Genomic DNA, 22,245 nt, shown 5'->3' on the forward strand with positions numbered 1-22,245 from the left:
AAATATTGACAGCATTGGCCTAGCCAGCATTTATTGCCCATACTGAATTGCCCAGAGGGCAATAAGAATCAGCCACATTGGGCTGAGAAGTGGCAGGTGAAGTTTTTAATTCAGATATATAGACCTCTGCTGTCCCAGAACTGATGCCAGTGCCAGTATGGGAGTCTGAAACTAGAGAGCATAGGTTTAATGTTAGAGGGGATAGATTTAAAAGTGTCCTGAGGGGCAACCTTTTCACACAGAGGGTGGTGCGTGTGTGTAACGAACTGCCAGAAGAAGTAGTAGAGATGGGTCCAATTACAACATACAAAAGACATTTGGACAGACAAGGGGATAGTAAATGTTTAGAGGGATATGGGCCAAACAGAGGCAAATGGGACTATTCAGTTTAGGAAAACCGATTGGCATGGTCGAGTTGGGCCAAAGGGCCTCTTTCTGTGTTGAATGACCCTGTGACATCATTGGAGTCACATGTAGGCCAGACCAGCTAAGGACAGCAGATTTCCTTCCCTAAAGGGCATCAGCGAACAAGACCGATTTTTGCAACTATTAACAATGGTTTTGCGATGTAACTTTTAATTCAAAATTTCTTTATTGATTTCAAATTCAACCATCTGTTACGGTGGGATTTAAACCTAGACCCCAGAACATTACCCAGGTCACTAGATTAATAGTCTAGCAATAATACCACTAGGTCACTACCTTCCATGTTTGCAGATCCTTTTAGAGATTTAAATGTTATTCAAATACTGCACTTCTCCTTTTGTCTTTTAATCCAATCTTTCCTTTTCTTTCTGGGCTTGGTTTGATTCTCAGTCAACCTTGTTCTCCAGATTTCTTCTGTTCCTTTATCGGTCTCAAAATTTTATGGCTGAAGAGAGTTAGGATTAAGCAGTTAGTTACTACAGTGTAGCAAGCTGTGGGGTAACAAAAAGAGAATGTACCATGTTTTCACTTATTCCTTGGGGTCTAACATTAAATGATATGGTTATATAGTAAAGGCTCATAACTCTATTTTCAATGTTGTCATAAATTCTGCCTGGCAGAAGCTGGCAGCACATCCTTAGATGAATAGGCTGCTGTAATGTGCATTTTATCCATCTTTCTAAAATACTTCATCTAATGAAAGGTATCAATTTGTGACCTGTGGCTAACTGTAAACATACTGAACAATATTCCCTGACTCCATCAGACATGAAACAGAAGGTTGCTCTGTCCTCTCAGGCTGAGTCCATTGTTCACTGAGGTCCTAAATGTCCCCATTGGCCTTAGTGCCCTGTTATCACCTCTCCTTCTCAGCAAATTACAGAGCAGTATTATATTTCAGCCCAGATGTCTCAATGGAGGCCTACTCCAACAACAGTCAAGCCATCTTGATGAGGCTTCTACAGGTACAATCCCTTCGCTTTGTCCAGCTCTAAAATCTTGTCAGCTGTGATTTCTGTTTGAATGGGTTCATGAAATATTGTTTTTCTTCTGATTTTTACCTACCCAGTTCATGGTTACAAAACCTGGTTCACATTATATTTCTGGGTGTAAGCCTAGGAAATGCATACAGACTACTGAACGTTATAAGCATCACCAGTTTCTCAGTATTCTTTATTATTCAAGGTCCAGCTCCACGTATGGTTGGCAACATTCACTAAAATGCCAGTTCCTGTGAATATCTAGATGGACCTACCTGTCTGTTGTGCTCTTTAATAATATTTCTTCATACAAAATGCAATCATAATAAACAGATAAATACTCAAGAGGGCCTATCAGTTAAACAAGAGTATTTATCAGATTCACAAGCCTCACTCCCTGCACAGAATACTACCGGAAAACAGATGATTAGGATCTACGTCCCTGACCTTGGGTCCTATGCTGAAGAGTTGTACCCAGGTTCTTAATTGTCTTCTGAGTCAGAATCACCCTTTCAGCAAGCATTGGTCTTAAGTTCTCAGTATCACTATGCTAGTTCCTCTTTTATACAATCAGATGCTTCTTCTATGTCTCTGCTTATAAGCTGTTTAATAACCAACTCTGTGGTTAACCATTTCTTATTTTATCAAAGCAGCCACCTGGCTGGAGCCTTTTCTTTTTTATGCTGTGTGGTGCGCAGCTTCTCAGTATTTTTTGGTTTCTGTCAACATGACAATTTAAACTATTACTTCTGGTTAATTTGGTCAAACTAAAGCTACATTTTCACATTAGCACCCTATTATATCCCAAACATAATTGAAGCAAATAGTAGCAAATAGTAGCATCAAAGCCAGGGTGGGATTAAACCTGGAACTTCTGATTCCCAGGATTTAAATATAACATTGCACGTCATGACTTCTGCATTTATACAATGAGGTGCATTTTGAAATTGTCTTTATATAGGCTGATGAACATAAATACAAAATAAAACATTCCAAGGGCCCTCACAGGAGTGCTGTAAAATAAGAGGCTGTCCTCTTATGACCAATACCTATAAAGAGCTGCCCTTTAAAGAACAGAGGTGATAAAGCTAAAAGAGAAAATTCTAGAGCATAGCAACAAGGCAGCTGACAGCATTGCCACCAATAGTGAAGCAATTAAAATCAAGGCTGTGGTGCTCAACACACAAGAATTAGTGACACAGATGAACTGCAAGCAAAAGAATGAGGCAAGGGCAATAGGTTAGAGTGATTGATAAGATTGCAGTTTAGCCTCTTGTAGTTAATTGTTTTCTTAAGTCTTTATTTTGCTGTTATTAGCTTCCTTTATATAACTTCTTCAGATGGCCATTGATTTGCCAACGATAGTGTCTGAAATGCAGAAGCAATCTCCCACTTTGCAAGATCAAGAACTCTCAGAAGTGAAATATGACCTACATGTTTCCATCAATACAGTAATACATTTTACAGCTAAAGCACACAAGAAAAAAAAAGATAAGCCTTTGAAAGATTTCTACTCATTTTAGAATTTCAGAAGTTTATGATTTAATTACAAAAGTGTACAACTTTTATACAAAACAGCTATAGGAATCAGTAGATAGAGGTCTTGCCAATAATCTTTCATTTATACCACAATATTCCTCAGTAGAAGAGACCAGCACAAAAAAACCCCTAATTCAATCACATTGAAGTAATCTTTCATGGGTTGTAGAAGACATAAATAAAAACCTTTCCTCACCCATTGTGGCAGATTAAAAAAAAAACACATTTGCTGAGTGGGTGAAATAAAGTCTAATCCAAACTGAACATTAATCAGACTGCACATTTTATGTATAATATTTAAATCCATCACAAATGAAGATCAGTTTCCAGGATTTTAATTAATAAAACCATATAATCACAGGCAATCTAGCAAGACTGTACAATGCTACATTGCTATTTCCCTCATGTCTCCAGCGACTAGACTACATTCACAGGTTAAGAGGGCAACATTCAATTTGTTCATGGGGACGTGCCTAGATTTAATGGACTGTGTATCGCTTCTGAATCCTTGGGTTATTTGAACGAACAAATAAACCAAGTAACTATACCATACCACTTCTGAACATTTCACTTGGAAACTAATTAAACAGAAAACAGACCTGTTTAATATGGAATAATCTGCTGATTTACCAATTCCATATTTCTGTGTCTGCTCAGAGCTATTGCAAGTCCAAGAATAAGTACCATGCTACTAATTTGGCCTGGCTTTCTCTTGCAGCAGAATTTACTTTTAAAAATGCACGTGGATTATTCAAAATTGAACAATATACAGCTACTACCATTAGAAAGTTATTTCTTCGAACACTGAAACTTCAAAGGGGCTTGACAAGAATCTGCTGCTATAACTGATACCTTTTTATTAATTCTTTTAATCTTCCTTTCAATCAGACCGGTGATCCTTAACTACAGTCACAAGAATGCAATTTACAATAAAATATACTGGTAGCGCTCCCAGATCATGGCAGTCAACAGAATGCAGCTCTAGGAGGAAGCAGGGTTAAAAGGGCACGTAGTGGAAATGTAATCCAGGTCCATTATAAAAAGTGTGTGTTCTATCTTAAATTTTGTACTTCCATTATAAACATGTCAATTGATTTCATTACAAATTCCCAGCACTGCATTAAGAATGGCAAGTGCCCACAGCCCCCACCCGACATGGCATTTTACGAGCTTTGCTGACAATGAGAATGTACAGGTCAAGAAGATCTTGTTATAAATAAAGACTTGGAATTTAGAATACAGGAGGTGCAGGCATTAGATTTTATTTTTAGAATATTTATCAGAGGTATGAAATTCAAAAGAGTTTATTTTTAAATATTACCTACCATGACAAAGTTGGCTTTTTAAATAAAAGATTTCAATATGGAAGTGAAGCACTGATAAGGATTGAGAAGAAAACATGACTTGGTTCGAAAGACATGGCACTTCTGGTCACCTGATTGCTTTTGCAAGGACAGTTATGAAGTCTCTGTAAATACATTTTCAAACTTACACAACCCCTTCATCCATATCCTTTAAATCAAAGCAAGGAATGGCAGGGCACCAACGATGGATGAACCAGTTAAACATACCAGGCCCAATATAACACTAATCCTTTCCAGCAGCCAATACCAAAATGTAGGCCAGGAAGTGAGGAAACTAATGTGGCTCCTATCTTGGCACATCTTAGTGGCTAGCTCCAGAGGAATGCTGGTCATTGCCCCAGTTTGCCAGCCTCTCAGTTGGTGCCATACAGAGACCTAGAAAAACAGTAGCTGCAAAGAATCGACGTTGAAACAGAATCAGTGTTTGCTAAGCAGGCTTATCTGTCCCTGCAAGCACCATTTCTGTTCATGGTCCTAATGATTCAGATTCAAGACAACCTTCCACGCCCACCCCCCCAACTCCCCTACTGTTTAAATCTCAAATATAAGGAGTAATGCAATTTGGCATGAATTCTGATAGCAATACTATTGTGAAGAAATTAGCAAAAACAAAACCTAAATGATTGAAGCATCATTCTCTACCTGCTATGAACTTCCTATTTTTCACCTCTGCTGAAAATAAATTGACAGGAGCAACAAACTATGTCAGCCTTAAAACTCTGACAGCAATGGCGAAACTAGCTCTGACAGTCACTGTGGATGATCAGCAGGAGTTGCTGCTGGTTCACCTGGTTGGTGGGTGCTTTTCAGTCAACTGATGTGCTCAGAAATCATTTTTCCCACACCATCTTCCAACACCCCACACATCCAGCAATCTCCCAAAGTGACAACAGCTCTGCTGTAAACGCAAGAAGTTGGTCACAAAATTGGGACAAATGCTAAAAAGGTAGAACGCGTGTGCATGTGTGTATGACAGAGGGAGAGAAATGGAGAATGCCCACACTCTACCCTTGTCAACCTGATCGATGCAGACCCTGCCTGTTAAACAGGACAGAAATCAGTAATTCCGCGAAATGGTGTTTCTCTTGAGGGGATCTATATCATGTCTCAGGGAAGGTGTGAAACAAAAATAGCCTGTTATGGTGGATATGCAAATTTTAGTTTAACAACTGGAAATATATCTCCTTCTATAGACTGGTCAACATTTTCAAAAAAAAAGGCCATAAACTTTGATTTAGTCTACAAAATTCTTCTGAAAATGAGATTCTGCGGTAAAGATCAGATTTACGGCAGTCTACAGGAGATTTACATTTGTACATTTCCATATCAATATTGCTTATCCTCCTTATCAGCCAAGTGGACATCACGTTCCTGCCAGCATCCCACAAGCATTAAAATTTCAGCTGTGATTCCAAAACACAAGATACTCTTCATGACACATATTGTACAGTAAATGACACAAATGCAGGTGTTGGGCTCTTCCATAGAAAAAGAAAAGTTCAGTTGTCCCCTAATCTTTGGCCTTGACCCCAGAAATATCCTCTCCCCCATCGACCCCCCTCATCTTCAGCTTGCGGTCTCCTGCTTGTAGGTCGGACTCCAAAACCAGATACACCACCTCTCCTTGGAGGAAACCATCGAGTCCTGGAGTGGGGATGGGACAGAGAGAAGAGAGAGAGAGAGAGAGAAAAGAAGTTTTTCCAAGTATAATCTCTCTCAAAACAAACAGTGGTTAGAGTTCAGTGAAACAAAGTCAACAATAAAGAAGCAGGGCCAGCTAAATTTACTTACAGAAACTGCGGCGTACAAAGAAATGTTCTCCCACCGTATTCTTGAGGATATTTAAACATCAAGACGTAGTACATATGGCCAACAAAGATACCAACAAGCTCGTCCATCACACTGCCATGGAGTTAAAAAGAATTAACTTACATCCTGAGATGCATAGCACTTTTCAAAAAAAAATTGCAAAATTTAGTTTCAAGAAAACTATTGAACAACACAGAGAAATTCCACTAACAAATTCAACAGCATGAATAAAGGATTTAATTTAACCACAACACTTATAAAGATTTCTTTGATTCTAAGGTATGCTTTGGCACGGGTTTGAAATATCTCTGAAGTCTCTCCTTTGGAGGCTGTCTTTGATATACTCATCAGCATCAAGGCTGCATGACCATTCTCTGTCATACATTAAAAAAAAATTCAAAATTGAACTAATTAGAGGTTGGCGGTTCCTCCTCAGTTGTGCTGTTTCTTTTACCATAACACGTCCTATGTCTATGTAACAAACCTTAATGACAATTTCAGTTTGCACAACCTTTTGTAATATTCTTAAAAATACTGTGCTAGCAGTAGTCCCCTGTCAAAAATCTGGCATTGCTTCATGATAACCGCTTAAGATCATTTGCAGGCCTTCTAGGAAGCTCCAAAAATTAAACTGGACACTATTGGCACATCTTGAAATTTTTTTTAACAAACAAATATTTAATTCCATGGAGTCCTTCTCCCCACAAAACAAAAAAATGAAAACTGGATCCTGGAGCTGACCTTGCCTTCCCCACGCCCTCGACCTCCTGGTACAAGCCTCCCTCCACTTATCATACTTGTGCTTCTCTTTGTCTCTGCGCCTGCTGGGGGGGGGGGGGGGGGGGGGGGGAGAAAACTGCCTCATCAGCTCTATGCTCCATCTTGCCCTCGTTCCCAGCCTCTCCAGGCTTCTCATCAGCAGAGCACAAATCACACTGACTTACCTCAGGTAACAAGTCATTACTGGTCTACAAGAAAGACTGACTTTTACAGTGAGTATTCAAACAATATAAGTTTCTGATCAGTTGTATCAATGCAATAAAGAAATAGAGAATTTAATCTTCTGCACTTACGTATTTCTCAGAATAAAGTTGAATATGAGCAGAGCCCAAGGTAAATAACAAGCCTGTAGAAAAATAATACAAAATAAATGTGACAGCACTATTAAATACAATTGTTTTAAATTAAAAAGTTCAGCTCAGGTGACTTCTAATCACCAACGTGACTCAATATTTCTCTCAGATCCCAGATGGTACCACCTCTTTAGGAAGATGCTAAATTAGGCATGTTCTTTTAGGATGAGAAACAACAAATACACTAAGGGAAAGTCAACTTTTAATGCTTAATGTCAGGCTAGGTTTAATGGTAGCACTCTCGGCTGCATTGGGCAGTCACGAATTTGAGACCTAATCCAGAAATTCAGACAAACAATCCAAGCTGTCACACCTAGTGTGGTTCTGAGGGAGTCCTGCACGGTCAGAAGTGCCATCTTTTGGATCAGATGTTTAACTGAAGCCCAATCAGCTAATGTTTTCAATCAATCAGAGGTGTATTATACAGTCAGACATTTCTCACAATGCTGTTTGTGGGATCTTGCCGTACATACGTGCCTACATAAAACAGAGTGAGGAATCCAAGAGTTGTGAATGCTCAAGACCATAAAATAAGTTATATAATGGCTACAATAAAACAAAGAACTGCGGATCTGAAAATCCAAACCAAAGCAAAGCAGTGAAGAAACTCCACGGGTCTGAGGCAATGGCCCAGTGGTATTAACACAACACTAATAATCCAGAAACTCAGCAAATGTTCTGGGGCCCTAGGTTCAAATCCCAACATTCTGAGAAATACATAAGTGCAGATGGTAGAATTTGAATTCAAATTCAATTTAAAAACATTATAATTAACTGGAAAAGACAACTGCAGAAACAGTTCTGTCAAACCTGCAATGCAATCCTTACTTAAGTTCTGGGGTCTAGTGCCAAAAATTGGGACAGCTGTCTCACAGACTCGTCAAGCAACAGCCTGACATTGTCTTTAAAGGTCTGTAAGCGTGACTATATCCTAGGCACCACCATCACTATCCCTGGCTATGTCCTTGCTCACCAGCAGAGATGGCAACACAGTGGTATACAGATGGGAGGGAATTACCCTGGGAATACTCTACATCGATTCTGGACCCCATGAAGTTTAATGGCTTCAGGTTAAAATGGGCAAGGAAGCTTCCTGATGATCACATATCATTTCCTTGGCTGATGAACTGGTACTTCTCCATGTTGAACAACACTTGGAAGAAAGCACTGAGTGTGGATAGAGTGCAAAACGTACGCTGGGTGGGGGATTTCAATGTTCATCATCAACAGTAGCTCAACAGCAACACTACTGATCAAAATGGTCGAGTTCTAAAGAATATAGCTACTAGAATGGATCTGCAGCAAGTGGCGAGGGAGCCAAAGAGAGGGAAAAACATACTTAACCCCCATCCATACCAATCTGTCAACTGCAGATTTATCTGTCCGTGACAGTATCAGCAAGAGTGACCACTGCACTGTCCTTGTGGAAACAAAGATCCACCTTCATACTGAGTGCACTCTCCATCATGTTGTGCGGCACTATCACTGTGCTAAATGGGACAGGTTTTGATTAGATCTAGCAACTCCAGTCTGGGCATCTGTGGGCCATCAACAGCAGCAGAATTGTACTCCAGCATATTCTGCAACCTCATGGATCAGTATAGCCCCCAATTACCCTTCACAATCAAGCTGAGGGAAATCAACCCCAGTTCAAAAGAAGAGTGCTGGAGGAATGCCAGGAGCAGCACCAGGCAAAGCTTTAAAAAGCAATGAGGTGTCAACCTAGTGAAGTTCCAAGCATGACTACGTGCGGGCCAAATAGCATAAGCAGCAAGTGATACACAGAACCCACAACCAATGGATCAGATCTAAGCTCTTCAGTGCTGCCACATCCAGTTGTGAATGGCGGTGGACAATTAAACAACTTATTCTATAATTCAACAATTATTCTCAATGATGGAAGAGCCTGACACATCAGTATTAAAAAATAAGGCCAAAACATTTAGTACTTCAGCAATCTTCAGCCGTATGTAACAAATGGATGATCCACATTGGCCTCTTCTAGTGGTCGACAATATCACAGATATCAGTCTTCAAACAATTTCAGCAACTGTTGTTGTCCTGGTTAACAGATACAGGTTCATCTAATGTGCTGTTCTCGGATTTTGACCCGGTAACAGTAAATGAATGGTGATTTTGTTCAGGATAATGAGAGATTTGGATGGAGCTTGTAGGTGGTTGTGTTCACATATGTCTACTGTCTTTGTTCTTCTAGGTGTGGAGGTTGTGGGAGTAGAAGATACATTTGAAGGAGCAGCAACAAATCAAGCAGTATGCTTATTGACTGTGGGGAACTGCAGATCTTGCTTCAACATTTAATATCAACAACAACACTTAGGTTCACTCACCTTAAATGTCATCCCAAACCAGAACGTTACAATCTGGTCTTTGTTGAGTTGTGCCCACACGTATACCACCGTCAAAACAAGGGGGACAAACAGAATCTGTCAAAAAGAAAAAGGGAAATCAATACGTTCCATTTATTTATCCTTATCCTTAACCATAACACAACCAACATAATATACGCCTCCCAACTTGTAGCAATTTTATTTAAGAAGCAACTCATTCTCCCTCACTGAAGAATTCTCAAATTGAAGCAGGATTATTTTCCCCCTCTTGTCAATCCATAAACTCCACTCCTTAATACTGACTCACAAGGCTGAGTTTTGGTTTCACCACTGCAACCATGGGGTACATCCACAGTTTAGATGTTTTGCATTTAGAATAGCCATGGACTCGGGCAAAACTTTAAAGTGCCAGACATTCCTTCAAATTAGCAAGCCCTCTCCAGGAGGGACAGGAGAAGGAAAAAAATGTCCCAAATTCTTCACATGCTCACAGGTTAATAAAGAAACAATACAGTAGGAATATTTTTGTTTAAAAGAAACCCATAATATACAGTACCAGGCTGGGAAATAAAACTGCCATTTTTTGATATGCCACTTAATACCTTCTCAATGAGATACAAACTAAATTTGCAGTGCACATCTTAATAAAAAACAAAATGCCTCAAGATATTCCATAATAAAGGTAATAGGAGCAAAGGGAAAAACCTCTACACATATTGTGCTTTTGAACATAACTTGCAGTCACAATAGCCAAAAGCTCTGCCCTTGATGGCAAAACAAATGGGAGACATACAATGGGACACAGTCAAAAACTCACCAAGTATCTAATGCTAAACATAATCAAACTTTTCTTTTACATCAATGTAACCCCAAATGCTATTTACTTTTCTGATCTCTTATTTAATTTGATAATCAAAACAGCATTTCAAAGTACAGGATGATTGTCGGGGTTTTTTATCCCCCAAAGTAAAGTTTACCAACAATCTCCCTCTACTCGCCCAAAATGGAACATTAAAGTGTGGTCATGCAGACTAGAAGACTAGAATGGCAACTTTCCCATCATCTTCAATTTGAACACCAAGATTTTCATAAAGTGGAACAGCCTCTTCCTACATACTTACAAGCATTCCCATGGTTAATCCAACTATCTGTTACGTTGTTGATCAGGAAAAAAAAAGTGACATGTCCATTCCTTTTAAGTTAACAATAGGTGCTTCTTTAAGTGTATACATCCCAATGATTTAATATTGCGAAAGGGTCAGGAAGTTGGCAAAACAGGAACATTGTGCAGACTTGTGTCTTTCCCAGTCCATCATAAGTACAAGCCCCTCCTTCAAAGCCTAGCAATTGGTACACACCCTTCTTTCAAAGCCCAGCAAGTAGCGCAAGCTCCTCTTTCAAAATCTACAACTGTTAACACGTCTATTCAAGACAGGAGAGAAACAAGAATCAGGAAACTATAAGCCAGTTAGCTTAATATCTGTCGCTGGGAAATCTGAGAATTCATTATATAGAACAGTTAGAAAACTGTAATACAGTCAGGTTAATTCAACATGGCTTTGTGAAAAGGAAATGGTATTTGCCACACATGAGAATTCTTTGAAGATGTAACAAGCAGGGTGAACTAAAAGGTATCAGCAGATATAACGTATTTGGATTTCCAAAAGGCATTCTATAAGGCACCATAAAATGTTACTTTATAACAAAACTAATACTTTTGGGAGTGATATTAGCATTGACAGATTGGTGGTTAACTTACAGAAAACAGATTTGGAATGACCAGACAATTTTCAGGTTGGCAAACTGTACTGAGTGGAGTACCACAGGGATGAGTGTTGGGGTCTCAACTATGTACCATCCATATTAATGACTTGAATGATGAGACCAACTGTATTGCAGCCAAATTTTCAGAAAATACTAAGATCGGGAGGAAAACAAGTCATGAGGATGTAAAGGAAGAGAGATAGATCAAGGGGGTAGACAAAAGATTGGCAGAGGGGAAATTATGGTGATAGAGGTTGTTCACTTTGCCAAGAATAAGAGAAAAGTAGAATACAAGTAATTAGAGAGGCAAATGAAGTGTGGCCATTATTACAAGAAGTGGAGTATAAGAGTACAGAAATCTTGCTATAAGGGTGTAGGGCATTGGCATGAGCTGTATTTTACTGCAGCAATTCAGGAAAGCTCACTAGGCTGACTCCTGGGATGAAGAAGTTGTCTCAAAATAAAAAGATTAAGCAAGTTGGGTCAAGAAGAATTTAGAAGAAAGTGAGGAGATACTATGAAATATAACATTTTGAGGGAATATGACAGGGTAGATATTGAGAGTATGTTTCCTTCTGAAGGGAAATCTAGAACGAAGACAGTTTTAAAAAAAGGGGGTTTTCCATTTAAGATAAAGGAGGGATTTATTATCTAAGAGGATCATTAGCCTTTGGAGTTCTCTTCCCAAACAAACAGTGGTGGCTGTGTCATTGAAGATATTCAAGGCCAAGTTATACAGATTTTTGATGTAAAAAATAGTCAAATTGATTAGAGGACAAACAAGAAAGTGATATTAGGGCTACATCTGATCAGCCATAATCTTACTGAATAGTGGAGCAGACTCCATGGGATAATGATCTACACCTACTCATATTTCTATGATCAAAGTGATTCAGTGCAGGATTATGATTATAGGCATTAATCTCCAATAGCCTGCCTCATGATTTTTGTATGTGTACGAATTGAGACAATGAACAGGAATAAATGGGTCTTTTTCCAAGTGGAAGGCAATGACTAGCACAGTACCACGGGGATCAGTGTTTGGACCCCAGCTTTTCATAACATATTCATAACTTAGAAGAGGGAACCAAATGTAATATTTCCATATTTTCAAGTGACACAAAGCTCAGCCCAATTTCAGCCTACTTTCACTAGATATCAATCAGATGATCTCCTCACACTTCCAGGCGCATGGGCGGCCCCAGCTAACTCAAAACAAAGTCAACAGAGTATTAACCAGGGTGATTCTAGTCTATGTACTTTACTACGGCTGTCAGCTGCGGCTCAGTTGCTCTCACCTCTGAGTAAGGAGGTTGTACATTCAAGACCCAGTTCAGACACTTGAGGCCAAAGACAATCCAGTAAAAAAGTGTCTTCAGACTTGCTGTCTTTCATAGGTGATGTTAATCCTAGGTCCTTCTCACCATCTCTCAAAAGATCGTGTAGTGTTGTTTAAGAACATATGGACGTACATGGAATAGTGTAGATTAGATGGGCTTCAGATCGGTATGACAGGTCGGCATAACATCGAGGGCTGAAGGGCCTGTACTGTGCTGTAATGTTCTATGTTCTAACAGCTGGGGCGTTTTCCCCAGTGTCTTGGCTAAAATTTATCCCTCAATCAATATCACTAGAAACAAGTGATCTGGTTTCTACAGTATTGCTGTGTGGGGGACTTTGCTGTGTGTCCATTATTATAATACTATACTTCAAAAAGTACTTCAAAGGTATATATAAGAATAGAAATGCAATTTTTTTTCCAACATTGCTTCACAAAAAGGATACCACCGTGCAAATCCAGTTGAAAAACAACATGAATATATAATCTGCTGTTCTCCCGTCAAAGAAACCTATAGTAAAAAAAATGCAAGAATTATATTTCAAAGTTCATCAGGTCTTAAGAACAACAGTAAAATTCACTGTATATTTCATTAGATATATCACAAGGCACTGGATATTGCTATCTCCTCTTGAGACTGGGTCAAAACTCTCTCTCTAAAACAGTTATTGAGGCAGTATCAGTACCATTATTAATTACAAAGGACTGGAAACATAGTTTAAAGAATAACTTGCTAATGAGATTGTCAGGTGAACTGTCCACCTCTTTTTTTTGGGGGGGTGGGGGAACACAGGGAAAGTGTTATAAAGTCCGATTCTTCCCCAGTTTACTCCTACCCAAGCCAAACTTTTGCTCTGCCAAAGGCATAACTGGTTAATGGCACACTGGTCTGCAGTGCGGGACTCTCACAGATTATCCAGTGACAGATTCAGACAGAGTTAGCATGGATTTACAAGAGAGGAATCATGTTAGTCGTATCTACTGTGATCTTTCAAGGATGTAAACTAGCATTGTTGATGAGGGAGAAGACAGCGGATGTGGATTATTTGGACTTCCAGAGACTGTTCACATTGACCAGGTTTCCCAAACTAAACTAGTTCAATCTGCCTGCATTTGATCCAAATATTTCCTACCTATGTATCTGTCCAAATGTCTTAAATGTTGTAACTGCATTCGTTTCTACCACTTTCTCCGGCAGCTCATTCCATATACCTTCTGTATGAAAAGGATGCCCCTGAAGTCCCCTTTAAATCTTTTCCCTCTCACCTTAAACCTATGTCCTCTGGTGTTGGACTCCCCTACCCTGGGGAAAAAGACCTTGGCTATGCCCGTCATGATTTTTTAAATCTCTAAGGTCACCCATCAGCCTCCTACACTCCAGGGAGAACCATCCCAGCCTATCCAGCCTCATCTACATCTTTGTAAATCTATTTTTGCACCCTTTCCAGTTTAATAACATCCTTCCTACAGCAGGGTGTTCAGAATTGTATGATCAACTCCAGAAGTGGCCTAGCTGTAACATGGTGTCCCAACTCTTGTACTCAATTCTCTGACCAATGTAGGCAACCCTGCTAAACACTTTCTTCACCACCCTATCTACTTGAAACATCACTTTTGAGGAGCTACGTACCTGCATTGTTCAACAACCCCGAGCTTCCCAGGGCCTACCATTAATTGTACAAGTTCTGCCTTTGTTTGTTTTACGTCACATTTATCCAAATTAAACCCCACCTGCCACTCCGCAGCCCATTGGTCCAACTGATCAAGATCTCTTTGCAATCTTAGATAACCTTATCCACTGTTGACTATTGCACCAATTTTGATGTTATCCATAAACTTACTAACCACGTCTCCTATATGCTCATACAAATCATTTATACAAATACTGAACCACAGTGGACTGTTTCTTGCAGTAGACTGCTGGTCGCAGGCTCCTGAGCTGAACAGCAACCCTCTACCATCACTCTCAGCCTCCTACCTTTAAGCCAACTGTGTATCCAATTGACTGTTCTCCATGGATCTCACCTTCCTTACCAGTCTACCATGTGATACCCTGTCAAAAGCCTTGCTAAAGTCAAGTACACAATTTCTGCCACTCTGCCTTCAGCTGTCATCTTGGTCACTTCTTCAAAAAGCTTATTCAAATTTGTCAGAAACAATTTCCCACGCATAAAGCCATGCTGACTACCCCTAATCAGTCCTTGCCTGTCTCTCAGAATCCCAGTAACAAAGCCACCATTGACATTAGCCTCACTAGCCTGTGGTTCCCTGGCTTTTCCTTGAGGCCTTTGTTAAATAATGACGCAACATTAGTCTTCCGGCTTCTCACTTGTTGCTGTCGATAATAGAAATGTCTCCTCTAGGGACCCTAAATTTCTTTCCTAGCTTTTCACAATGTCCAGGGGATGTAGGAGTGTACGTAAGAGGAAAATCAGGAGGGCAAAAAGGGGACATGAGATACTTTTTGGCAGATAGAATCCTTTTGGATTCTCATTTATTCTATGAGTATACTAAGAGAATAAGGTCCCTTGAAGATCAATGAGGCTGTCTGTGTAGAACCAGGAGGTGGGTGAGATCCTAAACAATTATTTCACATCAATATTTACCATGGAGAAAGACATGGAAGCTAGGGAATTTGGAGACGTAAACAGTGGTGTCTTGAAAAGAGTCCACTTTACAGAAGAAGAGATGCTCATAAATACTTAAAGATAGAAACATCCCAGGGTCCTGTTAATGTGTACCCCTGAATTCACTTAATCCCAACAGTCTATACCTGATAAATGACTCTGTTTTCTTGACCAGAGCCTCAGTTTCTCTAGTCATCCAGTATTCCCCACTCCTGTCAGCCTTGCCCTGCACACTCAGAGTCGCACAGCACGGGAACTGACCCTCAGTCCAACCAGTCCATGCCGAACATAATCCAAAACTAAACTAGTCCCACCTGCCTGCTCCTGGCTTATATCCCTCCAAACCTTTCCCATTCATATATCCATCTAAATGTCTTTTAAATATTGCAATTGTACCTGCATCCATCACTTCATTGGGAAGTTCGTTCCACATGCAAGCCACTGTCTATAAAAAATTTGCCTCATGTCTCTTCTTAAATCTCTCTCATCTCACTTTAAAAATATGCTTCCTAGTCTTGAAATTCTCCATCCTAGGGAAAGACAACTACCATCAACTCTATCTATACCTCTCAATAATTTATAAACTTCTACCAGGTCACCTCTCAACCTCCTATGCTCTTGTAAAAAGTCCCAGCCTACTCTCAGGAACATGCTGGCCCTGAACTCTCTTTTGAAAGTCTCCCACTTGCCAGATGTCCCTTTACTTGCAAACAGCCTCCCCCAATTAACTTTTGAAAGTTCCTGCCTAATACCATCAAATTGGCTTGTCCAGTTTAGAACTAACTTGTGGATGAGGCCTAACTTTTCCGTGACAGTTTTAGAACTAATAGAATTATGATTACTGGTCTCAAAAGTGCTCCCCACTAACACTTCTGTCCTGACTTATTTTCCATGAGTTTTTATTCAGTAAATTTTGCAGTAAAAATACAATAATTCAGTAAACTCGACTTCCTGATGTTATAAACTGGTCAAAACTATGTCTAAACTTGTGGTTTCCATACCAGTGCACTCCTTGCATTTCATCTGAGCAACCTCTCCGTGTCAATGTAAAATATCAAGCTTTCCATGCATGTCCACAAACACATGAAGTACAGCACAATGGCACGGCCACAAGAGTTATTTGATTCTTCCCTCCTCTGGGATCATTCCAGCAAAAAGCTTATTGGAAACCTCAAAAAATTTCAACCAAGTCATTTTGTGCCTCCAGCTCCACCAGGTGACTGTGTGAGCACACCATCCCCCATAACTCCCAACAGCTACTCCATATTGCAATGCTATTTAACAGTGATTTTACGGCCATGGGAAGGAAAACCTACACACAAGTGCAAACCTGAGTACAGGAACAATTTAAGGCCATTCATCCCTTCAAGCCTGTTCTACCACTCAATGATATTATGCCCGATCAGCATCATAACTTCAGTTAATCACTAAATTAGAGAGATTTGCGAAGTATAAAGGACTGTCAACCTTCATGCATTTTTCTATTTCCTGATTCATTTGGTTTCATCACAATGTCAAATCTGCTGACTTCACAAATTCAAGAGTACAAACATGGATTTTTGGCTCCAGTCTCACTCCCCAGGTTTAGGTTACTGGTGTAGTTTAATTAAACTGACTAAATCCAACAATAAACACAAAACCCATTTCATTCACCAGTATTTTCTTCCCGCTACACAAACTGTTTGAGGTTTTTCCATGGTCTGTCATTATTTTATAATTGATGACAGTTTCAAAGCAAAACTTCTGTGGTTTTGTCAAGAAAACCGTGGAACGACAGACCTATGAGTCTGACTTCAGTTGGGGTAAATTGTTGGAGGTGATTATAAAAGATAGGATTTGTGGACATTTACAGAGGCAACAATTGATTAGAGATAGTCAGCATGGCTTTGTGCGAGGGAATATCATGGCTCACGAACTTGATTGAGTTTTTTAAGGAAGCTACCAAAAAGATTGATGAGGGCAGAGCAGTAGATGTTGTTTACTCAGACTTTAGTAATGCTTTCAACAAGGTTCCACATGGTAGCTTAATTAGTAAAGTTAGGTCACATCAGATTCAGGGTGAGCTTGCCAATTGGATACATAATTGGCTTAACAACAGACAGAGAGTGGTGGTAGAGTGTTGCTTTTCGGACTGGAGGCCTGTCACCAGCAGTGTTCCGCAGGGATTGGTTCTGGGTCCTCTTTTGTTTGTTATTTATATAAATTATATGGATGAGACAATAGAAGGCATGGTTAGTAAGTTCGGAGACGACACCAAAATTGGTGGCATAGTAGACAGTGAAGAAGGTTTTCTGAGATTACAAATGGATCTTGATCAAATGGGTCAATGGGCTGAAAAAGTGCAGATGAAGTTCAATCTGGATAAATGCAATGTATTACATCAAACAAAGCTGGGGCTTATGCAATTAATGGTAGCTCCTTGGTGTTGAAGAAGAGCGACCTAGAGGTTCAGGCACATAATTCTTTGAAATTTGTGTCACGTATAGAAAGGTGGTTAAAAAGGCATTTGGCACACTTGCCTTCATTGTTCAGTCCTTCAAGTATAGGAGTTAAGAAGTCATTTTGAGCTTGTACAAGACGTAGCGGAGGCCTTTTCTGGAATACTGTGTCCAATTCTGGGTGCCCAGTTATAGGAAGGATATTAAGCTGATGAGCGTTCAGAAGAGATTTACCAGAATGTTGCCAGCTATGGAAGATTTGAGCTATAAAGAAAGGCTGAATAGGCTGGGACTTTTTTCACAGGAGCATGGGAAGTTGAAAGGTGACCTTATAAAAGTTTATAAAATAATAAAAAGGTGTAGAGAGTGTTATCCACCCCTTCTTTATAACTCAAACCTTCTATACACAGCAACATCCTAGTACATCTCCTCTGAATCCTCTCCAGCTCAATCCTTCCCAAAACTGGGCAACCAGAACTGGACACAGTATTTTGGAACAGGCCTCATCAATAGTTGTCTTTTCCCTAGGATGGGGGAATTTCAAGACTGGGGGACACATGTTAAGGAGACAGGAGAGAGATGTTAAAAAAAAGGGAAAATTTTTTACACAGTGGATGGTTCGTGTATGGAATGACCTTCCTGAGTAAGTGGTGGATATGGGTACAATCACAACATTTAAAAGACGTTGGGATAAGTACATGAATAGAAAAGGTTTGGAGAGCTGGGCCAGGAAGTTGGGACTAGTTTAGTTTGGTCCGAACGGTCTATTTCTATGCTGTATGACTCTAAGATCAGTGATTTTTCAATCTTCGTCAAGAATCTAATTTCAATTTCCATCCTGGAGGTTGTGAAAATACTGCATTTAGAGTTCATAGGGATTTGAAGGGCTGTATCAGGATAAATAGCTTTGCAAACATATAAAACTATCTAACACAACAATGCCTTATACTGGATTGTGTATCTCTTTCCTATGTTTGTGCAATTAAAATGCTTCTGAAACTAAAGTTTAATCTCTACACTTTAAAATTATTCCAGCTTGTGAGCAAAAACATTGGTGCCCAATATTTGTAATTTTTTTTAAAATATCAAAATGATGAATTTAGACAAGCTCCTGGATTAGTACTTTCACTTAATTTTTTAAATACATTTTTTTTCAGAAGAAAATCTCTGAAAAGTTCAATGCACAAAATGGATGCAGCGCAAAGACAGGAGTAGAAACCAACCTCTTTCCAAGCTTGAGGAATAGGAATACAGGAAGTATAGCTGAATCAAATAATGGAACCCCATTGGGTAAAACAGGCTTGCAGTTATTGGCCTCCATATCTGTGTATGTAAATAAAAACAATATTGGTTGTTCATCACCCTCAGACACATCATCTGTACTGAGAATCAAACAAAATTTTGATCACTACTTGCATCAAAAACAATTTTATTCCTAGCATACAATACCAACAATCAAAACCTGTCAGAAAAAATGGGAACTGCAGATGCTGGAGAAGCCAAGATAACAAAGTGTGAAGCTGGATGAACACAGCAGGCCAAGCACCATCTCAGGAGCACGAAAGCTGATGTTTCGGGCCTAGACCCTTCATCAGAGAGGGGGATGGGGAGAGGATTCTGAAATAAATAGTGAGAGAAGGGGAGGCGGACCGAAGATGGAGAGAAAAGAAGATAGGTGGAGAGGAGAGTATACAAAACCTGTCATGCTGCCTCTGTCACGTTTTGACAAATGCACAAAGAAATAAAAGTATTCTTTTGCAATGTAGACTATATTCACAATATTGTTAAACTAATAAGGCAGCAAGAAATTCAAACTGACATCAACAAATCTTTGACACACACAATCATTGCTCCAGAACTCTCCTTGTGACAACGATTTGCCACAAAAAGTGATTTTCTTGTTCACATTGCCATGTTTAATTCTCCCTTCTGAAAATATCTTTTTGTCTCTTCCAATAGATGTGCCTTGCATTTACACAGCATTTATCACAATCCTAGAATGTCATCTCACTGTCACTTCTTCATTTTTGAAGTGTCGTCATTTGCAATGTAAGAAATGTGGCAACCAGTTTGTAGATTTCCAACCAAGTGGATAATGTAATAATGCACCATCCAGAGCAAGACAATGAAATTAATCAATGTTGCACTACAAGTTACTTTTATGCACACACGTGTTTCTTGTTTCAACTGGTGAGAATGTTGCTCATGAACACAGCCTGAGAATTTGCGCGGGTGTCCTAGCCAATAATTATTCCTCAAAATAGCATCACTAAAGCAGTTTCACTGGGGTTTAACAACTGCTGCTTGTGGTTGCTGCAAGATCCCAACTTATCCACAGCATATCCAGCATTACAACAGTGACTACACTTCAAAAGTGCTTCATCAGCTGTCAAGCATTTTGGGACATGTGATGAAAGATGCTAAATAAATGCAAGGTTTTTTTAAGCAGAGAAAATTGAGATGAAAAATTGAATAGCTGTGTACATAGAAACCACTTAATCTGTAGAGATTTTGCTTTCAATTTCAAGATGTAATAAGTGAATGTAAATTCCACATGCTAATGTGGGATTTGAACCGGTGTCCATGAAACATTAACACAGGCCTTTGGTATACGAGTTCAGTTATTTAATACAGCTCACTATTTCCCAAAGTGTTGGAAGAGAGCAAGATATATAATAGCAAACTATCGTCCTATTGATTAATATACAGATTCAAACAACTGGTATATTTACATATATAAATATATTCATAAAAATGTAAATATGCTTACACATTAATACTTTTAAAAATAATTCTGTATACAACACTAAGTTGCTACAGACATCATTTTAACTAATTCACAAAGATTTTACAGTACTTTGAGTGATCTGGAAGACGTGAAGTGCTCTTTCTTCTTCTGTACTCAAACTTCACATTATAAACTGAAAATCATCAATCTGCCCTGGGCTTTAATGTCAATGTATCAATGAAAAGTGTAGTAAAATGTCCCAAGGTACTTCACAGGACTGTTTGACAAAAATCTGATACAGCGGCAGGTGACCAAATGCTTGGTGAAAGTAGCTGGTCTTCAGGAGTGAATGAAGATTAATTTGGATTTATATGCTGTAATGTACACAGGGAGCAAGGGAAAAGTGTTACAATTTGGCGATCTTCAGTGTCCTGCAACAGGGTTGAATCTGATCTTGACTCTAAGTCTAAGGCATTCTCAAACTGGGATACACAAAGACCATCTAGGGGTCTGCAAAATGATGGAGGTGGGAACAGGTTGTGGTTCATGTATGCAGGTTGAGCTGGCTGCTTTGCTTCAGAAGGCTTGCATTCCAGGAGGGGCACAGGCTGGTGGCTTCAGCAAGATCACTAGGGAGACTTGCAGTCACTAAGCACCCAGGTAAACCCAGCCTTACGCAACAAGAGGGTTTTATTTTTAAATGGCAAAAGTACTCTTCTCTACAGGCCATCCAATGGGGTTCAGGATGACTTGCTTCAACTCAGTTTTACGAGCTTTGAGATGGCAGATAACTCCAATTCTTGACCAGCACTGACTTTGTTTTCTCTCCACAGACGCTGCCAGACCTGCTGAGTTTTTCCCAGTAATTTCGTTTCTGGCGTTTCAGATCCAGTGACCGTTCTTCAGAATTACTAAAAGCAGTGCAGGTGGCCTTCGAAGGGTTGGATAGAATCGTCATTTATCCTCCAAACATCTTAAATTGTCAAATATCACATGAAGACAGACTCTTCAGCGACAAGCAGGCAAATCCTTCCGCCGATGGCTACAGTTAGAAACATTATGAAATCTCTACGTATACATAACATACTTTAATGATTTATCTGAGATTACTAATCCAGTTGAAAAGTGAGCCCTTCGACCACGCCTCACCCCCCAAGAGGTCTGAGAATCTCTAGCTCCCGGCAGAGAATAGCCTAAACTGGAGTGACACTATCCGATGGAGTTGTCACCCTACCTGAAAGTTGTTGAAGAAAGGTTCGGCCCACAGCACCAGGGTCCTGGCGCTGACCATGTTCAGCCTCTCCAGGACAGGAAGGATCACGCTGCCCGTGAACCAATACCTCGTAACCAGGGGGATGCTGCGGTACCATTCGCCCAGGCCGCTGTCCGCCATCCTAAGCCGGATCGAGGGAAGGAAACCAGCCCGACGAAACCTTTCTCGCTCCGGACACACAACGACAAACCCACAATCGTCACTCTGCTCTGACCGACTGTCAACCCAAGGGCTGCTGGGAAAACCGGCACTCGTTTCCAGTGACGTGGCCGCACCACGCGCCTCCACACCTCACTGCTTCCGGGTCACCCAGCAGTTGGATGATGTGCATTGTTACACTGGCTCTACACATCAGCAGGATATTCAGCCTGTTTGGCCTTATGCTTGTGCCTCAAACCCCTCACGTTTGTAAAGTTTCAGTAGCGGGTTTTGTGTGCATAACTTAAAGATTTTAGAGATTTAAATCTCCGGACACAC

General features: G+C 39.9%; 1 protein-coding gene across 1 annotated transcript; it reads right to left on the reverse strand.

The window, feature by feature from the left end:
- Positions 1–2,750: 2,750 nt before the first annotated feature.
- On the reverse strand, positions 2,751–22,023 carry derl1 (derlin 1). The gene is made up of 8 exons (XM_048529499.2): positions 21,730–22,023; positions 18,991–19,090; positions 13,149–13,213; positions 10,721–10,747; positions 9,600–9,695; positions 7,192–7,244; positions 6,101–6,211; positions 2,751–5,953 (listed from the first exon to the last, which is right to left on the reverse strand). Exons 1-8 carry the CDS (start codon positions 21,886–21,888, stop codon positions 5,809–5,811), a joined length of 756 nt encoding a protein of 251 aa, XP_048385456.1. The 5' UTR covers positions 21,889–22,023; the 3' UTR covers positions 2,751–5,808.
- Between the last annotated feature and the right edge of the window lie 222 nt (positions 22,024–22,245).

Source organism: Stegostoma tigrinum, chromosome 5 (assembly GCF_030684315.1).
Source record: "Stegostoma tigrinum isolate sSteTig4 chromosome 5, sSteTig4.hap1, whole genome shotgun sequence".
Lineage (NCBI taxonomy): Eukaryota > Metazoa > Chordata > Chondrichthyes > Orectolobiformes > Stegostomatidae > Stegostoma > Stegostoma tigrinum.

Coding starts and splice junctions, on each gene's coding strand:
- derl1 (XM_048529499.2), bottom strand. CDS start 21,888: ATGGCGGACAGCGGCCTGGGCGAATGGTACCGCAGCATCCCCCTGGTT. Junction 9,696..10,720: donor GATTAACCATGGGAATGCTT/GTAAGTATGTAG, acceptor TCTTTTTGACAG/ATTCTGTTTGTCCCCCTTGT. Junction 6,212..7,191: donor AACTTTATTCTGAGAAATAC/GTAAGTGCAGAA, acceptor ACTCCATGGCAG/TGTGATGGACGAGCTTGTTG.